Raw genomic sequence first — 20,982 nt, 5'->3', positions numbered from 1 at the left:
ACAAGTCAACAAAGTATAATTATGTACCACTTTCACACCTCAGATCAAAAGAAAGCCAGTGCATATATATCACATGTTGCCCTGGTTCAGAAATGTTAATGTGATAACTTTTGTGCACCTTGCAAACTTAAATTTAAAGCATGTACCTCTATACCTGTACGTAATTAATGGTTTCCTGTGTTTCTAGTCAACTCCCTCCAATGCCACTGACATTCACATACATTGTAATAAACAACAGCAAGTCAGTGCCAATGTAAATATGTTATTAATTTGAAGCTACTCAATACCACAATTGACATGCAGGACTGGCTGTGCTGCTTGAGAGGGTGTAGCTTTCCCAGCAAGATCTGACTATTCTTTTATGGTACTACTTTATTACACATGCATTGTGAATACTTAGCACTATCATGGTATAGCCCAGCTGTTATATAGCTACTGAGCTAATTGTGACATAAGTTCAGTGGCCTCTTTGAAAAGCATGTTATATGCAATGTGAATACTGCAAAGTGTACAAAACGTGTTTCATCAATAATGCATTGTGTATTTTAAATGTTACTGGGCCTGCGAAAATAGGGCATGTGGGAAAAAACTACATCCTGTCTCACAACAGGTCACATCTCAGTACTAGAATACAATATTGGATTCCATAACTTGCATTATAAAGCCAATTAAATGAGTAATACATGCTGAAAGTTTCATGGCCATAGCTTAATGTTATCAAAACTTATGAGCCATGAAAGCTTGAAAAATTAGGCAAATTTTATGTGCCCACATGCCCTATTTTTTCAGGCCCAGTCACATATATAATTTCCTGACGCATCATCAATAGTGCGAATGAAATACAAATAACTCATTCCTTCAGTTTCAACAAAACATTAATTGCATAACACAATGGTTAGTGAATATATATACTTGATGCAAAACTACAGAAAATGTAAAATGAGTTTATATTAGTCATCAGCTTGTGCAGCTAAATGCAATCAAGATTATATGTTTAAATCCTTGGAGACAATGTGAGGTACCACATAGTCAAGAATCTTTCCTTCAATCAGACCTTCTCCTTGATGACCAGGATTCATCACCTTCCAACACAATCTTCCCCTATCACCAGCCATCTTAGAATCCTTCGTAACTGGTACTGGGTCATGACCATCAGAGTAAATCAACATCTGTCGCTGAGCATCAACAGTAATCCCTTTCCTCATAAGCTGACCTGTATGGTGAACAGTAGTTATAAGGATAGATACATTGTTACTTGTCAAGTATAGTGTACTGTGTTAATATTATGCAAAGACTAAGCCCTGATGGTAAGTGTATGCATAGCTTCAAAGCCCTTAATTCTTTACAACTGTGACCGACGCAATGCCTCCATCTTGGGCTTTACCTGTCGCCTTTTAGATGGTGAGGGATGAGGCAATTTACAAAGTTTTTGTCCAACATTTAAGAAATCACCAACCCGACTATCTAACAGATTACATTCTTTTGACCCAGCTAGCCATCTCCGTTTAGGGACCCGCCGATTATGCTGGCATAATTTTGAGCATAATAGCTAGGTACCTAAAAGCAGGTCTTGCAGAAATTTACTTAAAACGCAAAAAATACCATACCCTTTACGGAAAAATTTTAAGTAACCAGCGCCATCATACTTACGGAGTAACTTTAAGTTATGTGTTCCGTCTTCATCACGGGGAAACTTTAAGTAATCATCTCCATCATCTTTACGGGAGAATTTTAAGTCATTGTGTCACGTGATCTTAATTATCTGTAGTTGTGACGTGTATGCCTCCCACCGTCACGCAATCCGTACCATGAATTCACTACTACAGTACCGTATTTATTAGCTTATTACTGGGCTGCTACATAAGCGTTTGCTCTTCAAATCAATTGTGGTACCATCGCGCACACCCTCTGTGATCACTTGCTGCCTTAGCCAGTATCACGTGATTTCAGCAGCCCTTTACCACTTGATTTTGATCACGTGACTTTGGCGGTTCAACCACATGGATTGTGAAGTGTGCTGTAATGAGGCTGCAGATTTTCTATGCTATGACTGCAGTCCTGAAGGAAGGCCTCTTTGCAGCAGTTGCTCAGAATTATTACAACGTAACCCCAAAAGAACTGGACATTCACTGGTGAGTCTTATACCTCATGAATCTTCATAAAAAATTAAATAATACTGTGTTGTGTGCATAGGTGCCTGTAGAAGAGAGTCCCAGCACCTGACTTCCCAGCGCCAACACTGTTAGTTCTCAGAGCTCCCATCACAGTAATGATTCTTTGGATGGTGCCGAGGCCAGTAAAGTTTTAACTTTAGTTGAATCTTTTTCACTTCTCTCCTTTTATCCGTATCAGAAGTCCATCATTGATGCTGTACTGAATATGAAGAACACAATCATTATCTAATCTACTGGAAATATGAAAAGTTTTTGCTTTCAATTCCCATGTCTGGTCCTGGATACCAACTTTGTCAGGCTAGCTCCTATAATTATAAATAAAGGGAAAAACATTCAGGATTGGATCTCAGTGTATGATCTCAGAATGGAACCACTGTGCCACCATGGTAGCTACTGACTTCATGGATTTGTCAATATATAGCAATATGTTAATCTGTGCCAACCCTAACCATAGCTTTAGTATTGCCTTTTTAGCAAAATGATGACTCACTGTCTGTATGAAGGTAACCTTTTTCTGAGCTCAAGGCGAGCATGGCCATGGGGTGAAGTGAATAACTGAGCAGACCCTAACCAAAATTTATAATGATGTGTTTGATAATACTGAAGTCTGTTGATAAATATTAGTGGTAACATATGAAGAATTAAATAAATAGACTGGTTAAGTTGGCTGGAAGAATAGCCTCTATGCTTATTAATGCACTATCAACAGGGTCAGTAAAATATTTGCAAGTGTTATACCCTAGCAAAATATTGTAGGTACGTAGCAACTATGGGCAGCATTAGTTAGGTGCCATAAATGATGATGGTTTGGAGTGACTTAATTTTGGCGAATCAGCATGCAAAGCAGGAAATGTTTGGCAAACTTACTGTATATGGCCAGTACTGAACAGTATAAAAATAACTAATAGGCAAATAAAGTTTGGCAAATTTCCTTTGTTTGTCAAATTTGCTTAAGCCACGCTAAACTTTCGTTATTTATGGTAGTAACAAACCTAACAGTATCTTCAGAACAGCCAATAAATGTTTCAGATAGATTGATACAGAATTTTAAAAACAGAATTTTGTAATGACGGACTGCCTTCAGTCAGAACAGCTAAGGATACAAGCCCGCTGTTAGATGCTGACCATTGCCTTGTGGCATGCTGTAGTATATACAATGCACACACACATCATGCCATTCACATGCTTTCATTTGTCCTCCTTTGTGTCCAGTTTCTTACAGTGCAAGGTGTTGATTCTGTAGCTCTGGCCACACAGTGGCTTTTATGGTTTCCCAGTGAATTGTCCATTTCTCCATAATGACTGGATTGAATACAGAAGGGCTTTTCTACTAAATGTTGTTTAAATGCTGTGTAATGGGGACATAGCTGTAATGATAATGATATGGCTAACAAACTTTTACAAATTGATAGGAGGGACACACATTCGGACAATAATGTCTGTGTTAGCTATGCCAAATGAGCTATGCACAGGATTACCAGCACACTGATTCTTATCTAAGCACACCATACAAGTACAAGAAATACGATTACATTTGTTAACTTATTTGCAACACAATTATCTCTGTAATTAGAGTCTTGTATGTAACATGTGCTGATAAACAAGTTATTAAATTCTGTTATAACAAAAACAGGTAGAAAGAAAAATAATAATAAGCTTTGGGACACACCACAAACATAGACCATAGATTGCATTTAGCACAAAAGAACTACAGTAGATCATAGATAGGTATAGTATTATCTACAGCTGGCTACATTTGTTGAAAACTGTGCCTTGCAAATATCAGATCAACCATCAGTTATCAGTTTAATTTCTTTAGGTGACATCAGATATCGGAAAATGGCAAAAACCCATATCGGTAAACCTCTATCCACAATGACATCATAATTGACAAAATAGCCATGTTAGTGGGGCCTTCACTATGTAGTAGCCAAAAGGAATTTCACTTTTGGCTTTTACGACATGGAACCACTAGATAAGGTAGCATGCATGATCAAGTGATGTGACTAAGCAAAACCAGACCAATGTTGTGATGTGGATACAAACTATCCAAATTTGTCTTGTAAGTAGATGTATATACCTCACCTTCCCAGTGCATGCATTATCACCACACCTCCCAGTACCCCTGTGTACAAGTTCCCCACTATTGCCTATGTTGTGATATCATTGTGGATAAGGTTCACACCCTCAGCCCATACTTGTGGTATTCGGGCATTACATTGATAGATGCATTTAAGGGTATACAGGACTAAACAAGCTGAGAGATACCTTGCTACAACTAATTGGTTTCTCGTGGTTTGAATTGGCCATTATGATTATCAAATGTACAACTACATTAATGTTATTCCTATAATGCCTATCCCCCCAACACAGTATGGGCAGGGTGAGGAATGAGTGGGGATTCACAAATCAAAGTGGAAAATTCCCCACTGTTTCCCCTCCCAACTTTGAGGTAAATCCAAAGAACCAACACGAAGCCAAGAAAACTAATGCCAAAGGCCATTTTAAATAGTGAATCTCCATATAGGTAATTCCCTCTGTACTGTGGGTACCAGGGGCGGATTTAGGGAGTGGATGGGCTAAGGTGGCTGTAGCCCCCCTTCCTTTCTTAGTACTTAGCCAATAAAACCCTATATCTTCTGTGTGTATCCGTTATTTCAGGAACTATATGCATCACTACAAACACAAATAATGTCTACATAACTATACCTATTTTTCAACTCTGTTCCAGTAGAATATAGCTTCTTTTTCCTCTAGAGTTCTTCAAAAACAAGTTTCAATTGTAGGTTGCATCTCCAGTTACAAAAATTGTAATTGTGGGTTTTGTTTTATTCAGATGATTAGCAGTGTGGCTATAAGAGGTAATTAGTGTGGTTTTTATATTTAAAATGAATTATATGATTCAAAAAGTGTTAGTTGGTTTAATTGGTTATATTTATCAGCTTCAGTTTAAAACTCCTCTCTCCACTGGTGAGTCTTGTGAGGCTATCTACAATAAAAATCACAATAAGTCAGGATATTACTGGATCCTTAGTAATAGATATTGTGGAATGAATTACAATGGATCATCTTGTAAGGACATCTACAATAATTATCCTGAAACTGCTAACAAGTCAGGTTACTACCGTATTGATGAAAGCCAATGGGTTTACTGTGACATGACAGCAATTGCTGATGATGCTACTAATATAATTCCAACTTGTGCTGGAATCGGAGGAGGGTGGAAAAGAATTGCTTTGATCAACATTAGTGCCGGGGATGATTGTCCAGGTGAATGGATAAAAGCCAGCAAACGATCTGGTGTCTTTTGTAGAGTAACGAGTAATGATACGAACATTTGCTCTTCTGCAAAATTTTCTACTAATGGAATTAGTTACCAAAGAGTCTGTGGGATGGCTAGAGGATACCAAAAAGGGAACTCTGAAAGATTTGCCAGTAGTGAAAAATCTATTGATGGTGCTTATGTTTCTGGATTATCCCTCACACATGGTAACCCTCGTCAACATATTTGGACATTTGCCAATGGACTAAGTGAACACTGCTCTACTAAAGCCGTCAACAACTGTCCTTGTGCAGCAGATGATGCAGGATCATTACCACCTCCTTTTGTTGGCAGTAACTATTACTGTGAGTCAGGAGCATTACGTTGTCCCATTTATGTTGGTCATTTCCTTCATGATGCACTGTGGGATGGAAAGAAGTGTATGAGTAGCAAGTGTTGCGATAATAAAACTCAACCTTGGTTCCATCACCAGTTGGATCAACCAACAAACAATGATATTGAAGCAAGAATTTGTTCCTCTGGTCCATTTGATGAAAGATCCACTTTGATTGATCAATTGGAGCTTTATATTCAGTAGCTTATCATTTAAGTGCAAAGAATTGTTTTAAATAGTTTTATTTCAGTGTTCCATTACTTTTTGCCTACAACCAAAACCAAATGTGATGGTGATTGTACCAGTATGTTCATGTGTAGCATATGTATTGTTAAGTGTATTTCATTTTGTTGTTGCAACTTGCTGTAGACCACACATACAGCTATATTATCTTGTAACAGTTACATGTGCACACTTCATCCCTAGACTTTAGTAAATAGTTTATTGATTGAACAAATCTGGTTTCTATGTATGCTAATAGAATTTCATTGATGTCATGTAGAGGTAATGATATAACCCATATATGGTATATGCTATTTTATGGATCATAAAACATATTTAATGAGCAACACTACTACTGGAAAGTGTGGATATATACATGTAGCTATATCCTTAAATTTAAGCATAGTTACATATATCACACTTGCCTTGCTATAATGATGTGTTTGCTTATCGATGTTTGTTATGTATAATACTACTAGTTATTGCTCTATTTGCATAACCTCATCTGGAAAATGTTGTACTATACATGTGACCGGATTTGTGAAAAGGTACCTTTTCACACGCAAAAAATTGATCCATTTTTGACTTTTGAAGCTTCATAAACTTTTAATCATGGCATATAATTGCCTGAAATTTTCCATGAGTGTAGCAACAATATCTGGCTGCAGTTTGACGCTAAAAGCAAGTTCATCAGAAGTCATATATGTTACATCATTTAATTTTTGTTTGCTGGTATGTAAAATGTGTGGAAAAGGTACCTTTTCACAAATCCGGTAACATATTAGCAAATTACTATAACAACAACAACATAGTTACAAAAATTAATTTATGCATGTATATTTAGATGACATACACAGTATTACTGCATTATAATAATACAACAGCCTGAATATAATTTTATGCAATCATACAATTCTTGGATAAAGAATAAAACTAAACTGCATAGATATTTGCATGGCTATGCAATGTGACCAGCATGTTTGTCTGCGGGTGGTGATTTTTGATAATTATAACTGGATGTGTTAGCTAATTAACGAAGATATTTTGTTTACAGCATAATATTATAATGGCTAACTAAGTGTTTGAGCACCTCTGTGTGTGGTCTTCTCAGGTTGTTGTTACATGCTTAAAAAATCATCAACTGCCCATTTGTGTAATTTACAATTCAATCAGAAAAGTATTTTCTTTAAAGGTCTACAGCGATAATACCTTTCTTTATAATTACTATCAGTGTAAAAAAAAAAAATTTAACTGCAAATTTTGAAAGGCACTAACGTCATGTACACTTTAACCATCAACTAGTTTTCTTCCCAGTGTAATATTAAAACTGAAATAGCCAGTCGACTCTGTTGAGAGATATTAATCAAATGGCTGAGTAAGAATTAAAGCAGTCTGTTTAAACTGGCTGAGTACCACCAAGAGTTAATAAAAGGGAGGCTCTCTCAATATAGCTATTAAAATTTAGTAACAAATGTAATGATGATTTATTGAAGTGTTTTCAAATAGCATACAGTACATACTGTCCTCAAATTTAGTGCATATCCAGCAGTGCTGTCTGGACACTTGAGTAGCCGGCTACTAGCTATTGTCAATGTTGGCTATACACATGAGATACAGCTGCATTCCAATGCATGTGGGCTATAATGATCATATGCATGCATTAGTACTTCAGTTAATGGAGGAATTTTGTTTGCCCCTGTGTTGTCATGGCTAGCCGCCAAGCTAGTAAATCATTCACACTGAGAAACCTTAGTCATAGGATATATTACCAGAAACTAGGCTACATCTGTGTGAATGAGATCACCTTGTGTGCATATCCACGCATATGTAGCAAATTTCCTGGCTGCATGTAGTTCATAATACACCAAAACATTGCAATTATTACTCAACTGCAATGACTGTGCTCACAAGCATATCTGACCAATATGAACACTTTATATCCACCAGTAGTATGCATATATAATGGGAAAAAATTTATAATGATTGTCCAAGCAAATTGAAAATGACCATTTATTTATTTATTATTACTGAGCAGCCAGCGCTGCTGATGTGCTCATAAAAAAAACAACAATTAAAAACGTTAATAACTGAGAATACGTCAAATTCATTTAGATCAATTAGGAATTGTGACAAAGAGTTCCAATCTTGAGCTGTTCTGGAGAAAAACCTTTTGGTAAGCTGTAGTAGATGTTGTAGGGAGTATAAAATGGTGGTGGTGATATTGCCTGGTTTCTCTGGTCATTAGAAGATTATTAGTTGGAATATATATGGCAATTTGGTTGTGAAGTGTTTTGTAAAATGTCTGCAGTTACGTTGAGTTTGAAGTTCAGGCCTGGAGAGATGTTGCATGGAGCATGGAAGTAACTGAACTGTATCTACTGTAATCTTTCAATACCCATCTTGCTGCTCTTTGAATATTTTCAAGTTTATGTACATCATTGTTATAAATAGGAACCCATGCTATTGAAGCATATTCCAATTCTGTAGAACAATTGCTTAGTAATGTTCTGGATGTTTTTCCTGTTATTTGGATATGTAAGATGACCAAGATAAATGTTTGTCCAAGAGTACTCGTGTGTCTATCAGTATAATTGTTCAAAGTTAAGGTACGGTTGTTCAGCTCATAGTTGTGAATGATAGGTGACTGAGATCTGGTGCATCTTAACATTTGGGTACATTAAACCTAAGTTGCCATATATGTACTCATTCTGATAGTCTGTCAAGATCTTGCTAAGGATGGTAGCATTATTCTGGAATCAATTACTCTATATAACAAGCAGTCATCAGCAAACAGCCGTAGTGGAGATGTAATACTTCTGGTAATGTTGATAATACACAACAAGAACATCAGAGGACCTTCCTGTGGTACTCCTGATGTAACTGTTACCGGGGCTGAGGATTTGCCATTAAGAAGTACACATTGTGTCTGATCAGTTAACCATGTTTTGATCCAGTTAAAGGTATTGTTTCTAATGCAATATTATTGTAATTTCATAAGTAACTCAGTGCTGATGTGGAACTGTGTCAAAAGTTTTTGCAAAATCAAGCAATATGATGTCAACTTGTTTCTGATGGTTAGAACATCTCCTGTTAGGGCAATGAGTTGGGTAGCACAACAATGACCAGCTCTGAAGCCATGTTGGTTTTCTATTAGGATGTCATTGGCATTAAGGTGTCTCATTATGTTGTGAAATATGATGTGTTCCATTGTTTTAAGCATATAGAAGTAAGGGATATTGGTCTATAATTACTTGCTTCATCACGACTGGACAAATGTTTGCTTTTTTCCAATCTGATGGTAATAAGCCTGTAGATAGTGAATTTGTAAAATGACTTGTAAGACAGGAGAAATTTCCTCAGCAAACTGTTTAAGGACTATATATACACAAATGCAGATAGCATATGTACCACTTTTTTTATTGTGTACACTGAGTTTATACCATTATATTAAAGCTATAGCTGCCAGAGAGTGTGTGTGGAATTCCAGAAGGAGTTTACTTACATGTAAGTATATACGTAAAAGTATATATGTAAGTTCAGTAAGCAGCATAGCATTATAGGAAAAAATGTCCTTACTGGTGTGATGAAAAATGGGAACCAACCGCAACCATAATGCCTGTACGATAATATATTATTATAGCCAACTGAACAGTCATTTCTGTGTAATTATGTTATGTTGTAGCTATACATTAAATTCAATGTTTTGAATGTCATTAGATATATATATAGCTAACCCCATTTCGGTACCAATAATGACTTCAGACCATGATGAGTTGCAATGGCTTCATGTAGGTTGTAAGGTTGCATGCAACCACCACATGCATAGAGTAGTAAAATAATTATGTGAACAATACAACATCTGATACATATGTATACCATCAATGCAGCAAGTTTCCAGAAAGTTGAGAATAATGGTTACTGAATGTAAGCTCATAGTGACCTATCAAAGTTGATGCTACTATCTTAATATTAGCAAAAGGATGGCTGCATTATATTATACATCATCACAGCTGGAACCCATAGCAACACAAACATTATACTGCATGTGTTAATACCCAAAACACTTACATAGTTTTAACTAGTGTGTCAGGGGTGGATTTATCGCTGCTTGCAATAAAATGCTTAGACTATGTCTTGTTGGACTATAATTTTTTATAATACTTGAAGGGGTTATACAGTATGTTGCTTTTTCGTTGTAAAATAATTTTTGTATGCAGAAATTATACGAAAATTTATTACACAATTTTTTTTATAAATGATTGAGATACTCTAACAGAGAAGTCATTCATGCTTAATATGAAAATATTTTTACATGAAAACTGAATTTGATCACTGTACAAAAATAAAGTAAGATGTTAACTAGTTAACTGGCTAAAAACCTAAAGGTGAATTTGCAACACACTGGAAATAGTAAGGAGAATTATGGAATACTGAGCTCTCCTATAGAATCAGTGAAAGATTATAATATTTGTATGCTTAAATTTGTGGTATAAAAATACTCTAATAAAACAGTCAACTGTATGCTCCATTAAAAGGTCTTATATATGGCTATGTTTGAACCATGAACCTACATCATTATAATTATTCTTTATGGACATCTACTTAGTTAATTAATTTCCCCCCTTGTTTTACGTTGTAGTGTTATGTAGCTACGTGTATTAAATGTAATTATGTAAGTTTCGTTGTTGTAATTGTGTTGTCACGGTGGAACAGCCATGGTCAATTGGTGGAGTATAAATTAACAATCAATCAATCAATCTGCACTGTTATACCTCACTAGCTATTTTGCCAAACATTTTGTCAACATACAAAGTATTTTCATCATGCACTCAGATCACATGATAAGTTATGTTGACTCTCTTCAAGACTCTACTACTCCTTTTGAACAATTTTCCAAACTGGCTAACTGTATACATAAGTGCACCTAAAGGTGAATCTTGTTAGATTTAATACCTACAAACTTGATGCTGCAGGTTGAAAAGCTTCCAGTTAGCTAGCTACTAGTATAGGCTTGTGTGCAAGGCTAGCTACTAGGCACTGGGGAAGAGGAATGCACTCTCCAGACTTACTGTTTTATACTCAGTCAACCTCCACACATAGATAGCTATACATACCTTAATTATCTACTTTAGCTACTCAGTAGTTTCATGAAGAAATTTAATTACGCCACTGCCTTCTGTGTTCACCCTCCATAGCTATAACTGGTCAGTAAAGTTGATAAATATTGAACCTCTTCCAGGAAAAAGACGACTTGCAAGATTTTCCGCGCGAGATCCTTGCACAGTTTTTGCAAGAAAAGTTCAATAATCTTACTAGCTTGCAAGAAACTTGCATTGAAAATCAATGTCAAGAATCTTGGAAACTTTGTAAGATACTCTTATTGATTGTAGCTATTGAGTTACATGCACTGCACTATTGTTGATTTCACATCCTAGGCAAACCAGCTGTGCTGCCTGCCTAAAACTGCACGCAGGTTTATTTTTTTTTTTTTTGGGAAGACTGCATCAGTAGAAAAACTACTGCTTTTCAGCAGTGCCCATACATAACATACAATATAGCTAATTACATACACATTAACATACATGCAAGTAAAAATTAGCTAAAATGAGATTTATATAAGTGTTTAAATTGTCCAAGAGTAGCTGCAGTGTAAATTGAGGCATTTATTGAGTTCCAAATCTGCGTTCCTTTTTAGTAAAAACTATTCTTTCCATATGAAATGGAAAGAAAGATGAAATAACTTATTTATGGCGCCGCAAATATTAATTATAAGGCGCATTTAAAAGTTGTGTGGCTTTCTTCCAAACTGGGCTTCCCTCTCATTCCCTATCGAGAATGGCACAGTCGGAGCAGCAAGGATCTGACGCTCCTACTTTGCAATCTCAGCTGATTATTAACCTCAGAGACATTAGTGATGATATGGTCAAAGCATGGCAAGGTGCGTTTAAGGGGGAGAAATACAAGAACGTAAAAGTAAGCCGCTACTGTGTGCATTTGAAGTCGTCTACTTTTACAAAAACAGATCAGTGAAGGAGACATCTTTAAGGGTGGACCGGAGGCAGACGCTATAGTAAGTGCTGTATCATCACATGCAGTGGCATATCGGAGTTGTTTATTTTAATTTCGCGTTAAATATAGATTGCGATGATTTATCATGCTCCTAATAAATTATAGGTGTCCCCTGCTAACAGTTTTGGATTCATGGATGGTGGAATAGACTTGGCATACTCTTTACACTTTGGCTGGCAAATGTAAGTATGTCCACTGAATAAGGTCTGCATGGCTGGGCAGTGCAGCCCGGCAGACCACTTTTCATTATTGGGTTAGGAAAATAAAATATAGCTTGGTTGCGTGAGACTGATAAATACACGCAGATATCCCAATTACTTATCATTGACAGTTCTCCACCGGAGTATGTTGGACACTGAGCTTGTTGGACAGTATAAGGGAATTTGATAAGGTCTGACCACTGTATTGCAAAAAAGTAACTTGTTAATTTCACAGTGTCCTTCCCTCAATCCTATGTATAGGGAATTTGAATGACCTATGTCTTTACCTCAATAATTGTAGCAAGACAAAACATGAATGTCCCTTATTATTGGAACCCATAATGAAGGAGGTAGGACATGGCAGTGATGCACAGACCCTTCCTTGGTTGAACATGCTTTGATTTACAAGCAATAACCCTAGCTACCTGGGGAACGGTCATGGTGATAAAACTAAAGCTTTCAATGCTGAGTTCATTGCTTTCAACATAATCAATATTTTAGGGGATTTACAGAAGTTCATATGTTGGTGAAATTGGAGTACACGTAGGTGCAGCAATTGTGAACATAACTGCAGTTACTGAATTATAAGGATTACCCTGATAATATCACCCACTGTATAGTTTGAAGAAATGATGAATAGACCGGATGTGTACTTGACTCATGAGAGATTCAAGTCTAATCATCCAGCATTTGTCACCAGTGATTTTTTAAAGATTTGTAGTATCTTACTGTATGTAAGCCACTACTGCTGGTACTTATGCATGATACTCCCTTCCCAAAAGACTACAAGACCAGCGTTGAAACCGGGTCGGGTCAACCGGGTCACATTTTCTCCGGGTCATCCGGGTCTGACCCGGTTTACAAATTATCCGGGTCTGACCCGGATTGGATCACGTGAGAAACTAAATTGATCGTTAAACGATGTGGAACCTATAAACGCTAGTCGCGTAGCTCTTTCGTAAGCCACGCCCACTTATCGCGTTACAAACACACGCTCAGCCACGCCCATTTATTAGTAAGTGCAGTCTGTAGCATGTAACTGTCCGTTGCTGTGTGCAAGCTTATGTGGAGCCACGCCCACTAATCGATTATTGTATGAGTTGTATATAGTCTAGGTCTAGTCTTGCAGCAGGATAAGTACTTTGTGAGCCACACCCATTTTATTATATTGGGAAAATGCAATACGGGTATGTACGAAGCCACACCCAATTGCTGTCTGTAAACTCACAGTAACTACGTGGAACCAAACCCACTGACTGTTTTTAAATTATAAACTTACCGGCGTAGTTATCACATAACTACTCGTTTACTCAACATGAATCGAACGCTAAAAACGTAGTCTCGCTCGCTCAAGAATACCCGAAACATAGCTCTTATCGCGCGCCTCGGCTTAATTTAATCCGGATCTGACCCGGATTGCTATCCGGGTCAGTGGGTCATCCGGGTCAGCAGTAGTGACCCGGTTTCAACGCTGTACAAGACTACTTAAACTGAAGTATGGGAGTAGTTTCAAATTGTGAACATTTGCTTGAATGGTAAGAAACATGTGTAGGCTTGCATGGAGCCATGCCCACTGATTAATCTGTGCAACCAAGCTCAAAAATTGAGCAAAAAGGCTTACTTGTCTAGCTGTTTGTTTTTGCAGTTTAATGCAGAGCTAAATGCTGTAGCATTGGTCTCAAAAGTTTGTTGCTAGATTGTTTTTAAATTTAGGTTTCATAAATACCTAATATTTTGTGACTTCCACAGTGGAACAACCTTCTGCAATGGATCAACTGTTACTGTGTTTTGATCTCTTTGTGATTAATTTGATCATTTTGATATATGTCTTAGCTGGACAATTGGTACAAATAGCAACATAAACTGTTTGGACAGAGCATGTGTATTACAAGGTGAACATACTGATGGCACAAAATTATAACTTTCTTGCAGCTTGCAGAAAGAAAAAAACATGACAAAAGAAAAAGTTACTGGAATGTTGTTTTAAAAATTTTCCTGCTTTTGAAAACTACAACCAGCTTGAAACAATCCTACATACTGCAAATGGCAATGTAGTATATTACTATGAATTTATTGACACTATTTTCATCTGTATATTATGTATAGGCAAGAAAGACTACAGGAATACTTGAGGAAACATTATGATGGGGAATTGCCAATGGTGAGTAATGACTGTATAATTACGTATATGCAGCTGCTTTATTCACAGTTGCACTCATGCAGAAATGTCGTATAGAACAAGGCATGAACAAATGCTGAGTTTTCAGACTTTAATATTTCCAATTTGTTAACGAATTCATGAATGTTGGTTTTACCCACTAAATAATAAGAATATGGATAGTATTGTATTGCTGTTTGTTAACATTACATACGCGGGTCACAGGGTACTCATTGTTGTTCAGTGTATGCGTAATTGTTGATCTGATTCACATTTGAATGTTAAGTTTTATGTTTTATGAACAGTTTGAAAACATGTTTCTCAATTGTTAGTTCTTTGATAGTTACCAGGTGATAATATACGTGAATAAGAAGTTGCCTCTCTATGCTTACAGGTGTTTGTTGTTGTTGTTTTTCTTTTTGTAAACTTACTCCGTGGGATCTGTTTTAACTGTTGAATTTCTATTTCAACACCTTTATCATTTTATCTTTTGTTTTCTCTACCCTCTAGGGATGTGCAGTGATCATCCCGGCCTATTCTGACCAATTAGATCTCAGTACTCTATCACTAGACAATGATGTTAATGGCGGCAAGCCCATTAAATATCTTGTGTCAGCACCAACAATGAGAGTACCACTGGATGTTAGTGACACTGTGAACGCCTACCTGGCCTTCCGGTGTATCCTACGAGAAGGTGTGCAACTACGTATTGTATTGGCTATTTATTTACATGCAGATTAGACATATACAAACATGATTATGATTACAAATCAAAGAATAAAGATCTGAGGGTAATCATGCAGCTGGCACGTAGTGCCAGTTTTCCTGAAGGACTACTTTGTAATTCTCTTATACGTATGCTGTTTATATGTAAAGTTGAAAGGCTGTCTGCATGTCTGACCATCTGTCTGTGTATGGTGGTTTTCCATAAAATTTTGCTTCTGTTTCATACTTTCATAGCTATTGTTAAAATGGATATTCCCATACTGGTCATGTTTTTGTAGTGACTACAGTAGATTCTTTCCAAGAGTAGAGTATGTAATCACGGGTTGTTAGAATAGGCAAGTCAAATCACTCCCCAAGTTGAAAATCATAGAACGCATCATTACACATCGATGTAGATAGGTGGAAATGACGACTGTTCAGGACGAAGCATGGTGTGCACTAGAGTGAAGTACACGGAAGAATAAATAAACTGCAATTAACAATAGAACAAAAAGTGTGGGCCTATTACAAATAATGATTATACAAAACTGCAGTAGCTAGGAATCAATAGTGTAAATATAGCTAATACAATAATTAGTGGTATAAGCTGATACATTACATGCATGTACATACAATTCAATACAAATACACATGAGCACAATGGGATAAGTCACGAAACCAGATGTGAAATAGATTCGAACATTGTAAGTAAACTATTTACAGTGTAATTTAGAACGGCTTAGCTATTAATGTAATTGTACTTCTTTATTCAGTTCTGGCTCACAATGCCACTGCTGCTGAAAGGAAGGTTCCACCTATCAACTCCATCCTGTGCCCTGGACTGGGGACAGCTGTTGGATGCATGCCACATGAAAAAGCAGCAATGCAGGTATGTGCAGTAAGTGCACACATTCGCCTTCTCTGGTTCTTGTTTTCTCGTGTGTTTGAGTTCGACCGATTGTTCCAGACGACGGGTATAGGAATAGAACTCATTTTTAGCAAACTAGGACAGACACATGCTGATTAGTTGGCACGGTTTAATTGCTTGTGTTTCTCATTAACAAACTACTTTGCTGTCCGCGCGTAAGTTGTACTAAGGTATTTCATTCTATGAACGTTTATTTCTCATGTGTTTGAGTTCAACTAGACGACGGGTGGATAAGAACTCGTTCTTAGCAAAGTAGTATCATGTGTTTGAGTTCAACTGACTGTTCCAGACAACAGATGGATAAGAACCCATTCTTAACAAAGTATAACAGAGACGTGCTGATTAGTTGGCACAGTTTTGCGCTGCTTTTCTGTGTAAGTTCTTAGTACTAAGCAATTTCATTCTATGAAAACTGATGTAGCTACTGGCCTGTATGTCCAGCTTGTTACAATTGAGATTGGTTGCTCAGGGCACTTTACACCTGCGACGTTGACCAACCCATCTCATGCATGCAAGTTACCATTAAGGCATTGTTTGATCAAGCTGCCAGAATTGCAGTATCCTGCTCATACTGACAGAATTTTCAGTGCTTGCCCCTCTGAACTGTGGGAACTATCAGACCTGTTAAACTAATTAATTTAATTAAAAATTAATGTATGTGTGTATTTTGGTTCTTTGTGTGTGTGTGTGTTGTGTGTGTGTGTGCGTGTGTGTGTGTGTGTGTGTGTGTGTTTGCCTTGCCAGGGCTCCAGCTGCTTTAAAGCTTGGTACCCTGCATCTAGGTAACTTGTTTATTTTCTGTACACTTGTCTTAAACCATATATGACGTATAAATCAATTAAATCAATTGTTGTAGAATATCAGTACACCAATCTATGTGCAAAATTACAGTTTATGTTCAACAAAAAATTGATGGCGTATTCTTTGATTGACTTCCCATAGCTACATCAAATCATCTTTATGACACAAACTGGTTTTATAGATTGATCACCAGTTCTATAAAAAGAACAGAAACAAGTATAAGAAAGAATTAGGAATTTTAAACCAGAGTAGAAAATATGTGACCGGATCTGCGAAAACCCAACATAATGGCGTAAGCCTAAATTTTCAGTATTGATTGCAATGGGTAAAATATTTACGTATAATCAAAAAAAATTTGTAAACATTTTAACGCTTTGTTCTTTGTGATGAAAGGGCTTAATGATAAAAACCTGGATATCATCTTACTCGCGAGGAGTTCAAAAATCTTTGTTTCGTTGCAGTAGACTAAGTTATGGACGTGTGTTTATGTCGCATCGAAACAATCGTATGCAATCAATTTTTCTTCACTGATTTCGTCTCTGTATGTAGTGAAGAATGGTAATAGAAGAAATTCCTTACCAAGTTATGGACTCCCCTATTCATGGCAAACACAATGGTGCAAGTTGCAACTCTGTACTGCATTGTACTTGTAAGTTACAGCCGTTTTTGTAAGCGCATGTGATTTCTTTCTCAGTATTTGCTGTACAAATCGATCTTTCTGTTGTTGCTACTTTGTAGAGCTGTAACTCCAAACGTTTTTGGCATACAAGGCTAAAACTTGGCCAGAGCATACACTTGGCTAAGTAGATTATAAATATTCAATAATAAAGAATTTGAAAAATGCACCATTATGTCGGGTTTTCACAGATCCGGTCACATATAGTGCACCAATATTAAAGTACTGAAACAAGCTTGAGTTTTTGTTATAACAGCAAATTACTGTAACACGAAAAGAAGTGAATATCCCTACTGTGCATTTCAATTACGGAAACTCCACAGCACAGTATGGATATTCACTTCTTTTTGTGTTACAGTAATTTGCTGTCATAATGTACTAACAAGCTTGTTTCAATACTTTCTTGGTACACTATATCCTACTACTCAATTCCTAATTTTTTTCTTATACTTGTATGGTACAGTGGAACCTGACACTTGAAAATAAGGACACCGGCATAATCTGGACACCTGGTAATGGTCCCAAAATATCCCGTAGCATGTAAACTTACCTGGAAAACCAGGACACCTTGATAATCAGGACACTTTTGGTCAGTCCCAAGGTGTCTTTAATATGCAGGTTTCACTGTATATGCTTGGTAGGCCTGTGGGAAGTATGTTTATCGTTCCGAGTTCCTCCAAAAAACTTGACAGTCACCAAAACTTTAAAACAGTATAGTGGTACGTAGCTATGCAAATCTAGTTGTACCAATTGGCAAGTAGGGTAGCAAAATAAGGTAGCAAAATACTTAGTTAGTAGTGATTGATGCAATACTGTATGAGCTACTCTACCAATTGTACTGTCAGAGTAAGTCGCCGTTCTATAGAGTGTCATCTTCATCTCAACATAATTATCCTCTAAAGCTGCTACAAAACGTTGGAATAATTCTCAATTCTTTTACCCCATAATTATTCCCAAAATTATCGGGAATAAGTCCCACGTCCCTAATACTTAGACTTAATTGAATTGCTAATGCAGTGATTGCCCACCCTAGAGTATGATGTTAAATATGTATTTTATATGAGTTGATGCATTTATATTATTACAGATGAGGATAGCTTATGATGCTATCATACTGAGAACAGAAACTCATGTACTTCATCCAGAACATCTCTACAATTGCATGCATCATCATTCCAAGATGGTGAAGGGTATGTATACTTACATAGTAACTGTATGTTGCTGTTTCCTTCAAAAAAATTTTTTGAGCAGCAATCTTACTGTGTTAAAGGGTATGCACAAGGTTCAAGTGCATGTATGGGTAGCCCAGTAATACTGAGTAGGCATGACAACAACTGAAGGCTTTGCATTTTAGCTTTTTAGCACATGTTAATGTAGTACATGTGTGTTTGTATGTTTGTGTGTATGTACTTACATGTACACTACACCTAGTGTTGAACAAGCCAGTGCAACCTCTGTTAGAAAACTATCTAAACAAGAACCTTGTAGAAAATTCATATGTACCTTGTTATGACAAACGCATTAATCTGGCTCCGTGCATTTTAGCTTTTTAAATTTCATGAGAGGGTATGTATGTTACAAAGAGGTTTGACTGCATGTCATCTTGCATAGTTTTAGTATTTAGTATTGTTACAGAGAAGGGTGGAAGCATTTTAGGTGCTACTTGAAAATATTACAAAAGAGCTAACAATCCCCACCATATTCTGGCTTTGTACTGCAACTATTGGGGTTCATGTGATGTTTCAATCAAAACTATGCAATCGTGTGAAGATTCAGATGATATACTTTGTATTATAAAATTACTTGTTGTCTAGGAAAAACTGATGAAATACTTTCACACGTATAATAGCGATTCTAGCACTAGACAAGTATGTGTATTCTTAACATAACAATGATGCCAGACTCTGTTTGTTACATAGTGCACACATTTTAGTTCATTCCAAACTGAGGGCTTTGCATAATTCATATTAGCAGCACTTAAACCGCTTTCACTCTCATCTGGTATGCTACAGTGTATGGTGCATGTTATGATTTACCCATACAGGAAGTGATTCTGATTCTGAAGATGACCAATAACAGTGCAACAGCACATGTGTAGTATTGTTTGTGTAATTTAAATTTTTTCAATAATACACATAGCTTACATTAACACTTCTTTATTAATGCACACCCAATTGTTCTGTCTCAGAGGACTGTAGTGTTATAATATTATACCAACAAAGTGAACCAACCACCACACTGTCGACCTGCTTCCTGGTCTTGTATGTGTGTCAATTGTGATGTGTTACCACACACTGTCGACCTGCTTCTGGGTCTTGTATGTGTGTCAATTGTGATTTGTTACCACACACTGTCGACCTGTTTCCGGGGTCTTGTATGTGTGTCAATTGTGATGTGTTACCACACACTGTCGACCTGATTCCGGGTCTTGTATGTGTGTCAATTGTGATGTGTTACCGCACACTGTCGACCTGTTTCCGGGTCTTGTATGTGTGTAAATTGTGATGTGTTACCACACACTGTTGACCTGATTCTGGGTCTTGCATGTGTGTCAATTGTGATGTGTTACCACACACTGTCGACCTGCTTCTGGGTCTTGTATGTGTGTCAATTGTGATTTGTTACCACACACTGTCCACCTGTTTCCGGGGCTTGTATGTGTGTCAATTGTGATGTGTTACCACATATGGTTGACCTTTTTCCGGGTCTTGTATGTGTGTCAGTTGTTACCACACTGTTGACCAGTTTCTGGGTCTTGTATGTGCATCATTGTGTGGTGTGACCACACTTTTGATATATTTCTGAGATTTGTAGGTGTATCATACATTATACATACTTGCAATCTGATTCTGGGTCTTACATGTGTATCATGTCTTCTCACAAAGATGACCTGTTTTGTGTCTCATTAACAGTGTTATTTGTATTTACAGATCGCTAAAAAGCTATAAAAATATTGAAAGAAGAAAATGAAGATCAAAGGATTGAGATTTGTAACTTAGGTATAAACACCTTGGGAATGGCAGTGTGACTGTTAAAACTTTGGTGAAATTTCAGGATGTACTGATATCTTATTGTGCAGCAAGTATAGATTATGGACATTTTATGTGCCATTTTGTTTACAATGTACAGCAGGTTATATTTCCAAGGCTCACATTATATGAGCAGCTGTATTAACCTGACTTGTAATTGCTGATATCCTCTACCTTTTTCTGTGATGAGCATGGTTGTTGTACTATGCATGCAATAATTGCAGGACAGTACTCATGATATTTATTACATGTACTGCCACCAGTGGAACCAGACTTAGAAATAATGATGTTATTTTATTATTACGTATTTTCGTGATGATTGTTCCTTGACAGGCAGTAGATCAAGTCATTGAGTACATAGGCA

General features: G+C 36.8%; 2 protein-coding genes across 2 annotated transcripts in view; both read left to right on the top strand.

Moving 5' to 3' along the window:
* LOC136257322 (uncharacterized) overlaps positions 1–20,982 on the top strand; it is a 79,462-nt gene that overhangs the window by 23,753 nt on the left and 34,727 nt on the right. The gene's annotated exons all lie outside the window — the stretch shown is intronic.
* Positions 11,815–19,738, top strand: LOC136258340 (uncharacterized protein aq_987-like). The gene is made up of 8 exons (XM_066051661.1): positions 11,815–12,025; positions 12,075–12,122; positions 12,227–12,303; positions 14,428–14,482; positions 14,990–15,173; positions 15,958–16,073; positions 18,677–18,779; positions 19,634–19,738. The coding sequence occupies exons 1-8, from the start codon at positions 11,888–11,890 to the stop codon at positions 19,663–19,665; spliced, it is 753 nt and encodes a 250-aa protein (XP_065907733.1). The 5' UTR covers positions 11,815–11,887; the 3' UTR covers positions 19,666–19,738.

This window comes from Dysidea avara, chromosome 6 (assembly GCF_963678975.1).
Source record: "Dysidea avara chromosome 6, odDysAvar1.4, whole genome shotgun sequence".
Lineage (NCBI taxonomy): Eukaryota > Metazoa > Porifera > Demospongiae > Dictyoceratida > Dysideidae > Dysidea > Dysidea avara.
This window is presented reverse-complemented; position numbering and strand designations above follow the sequence as displayed.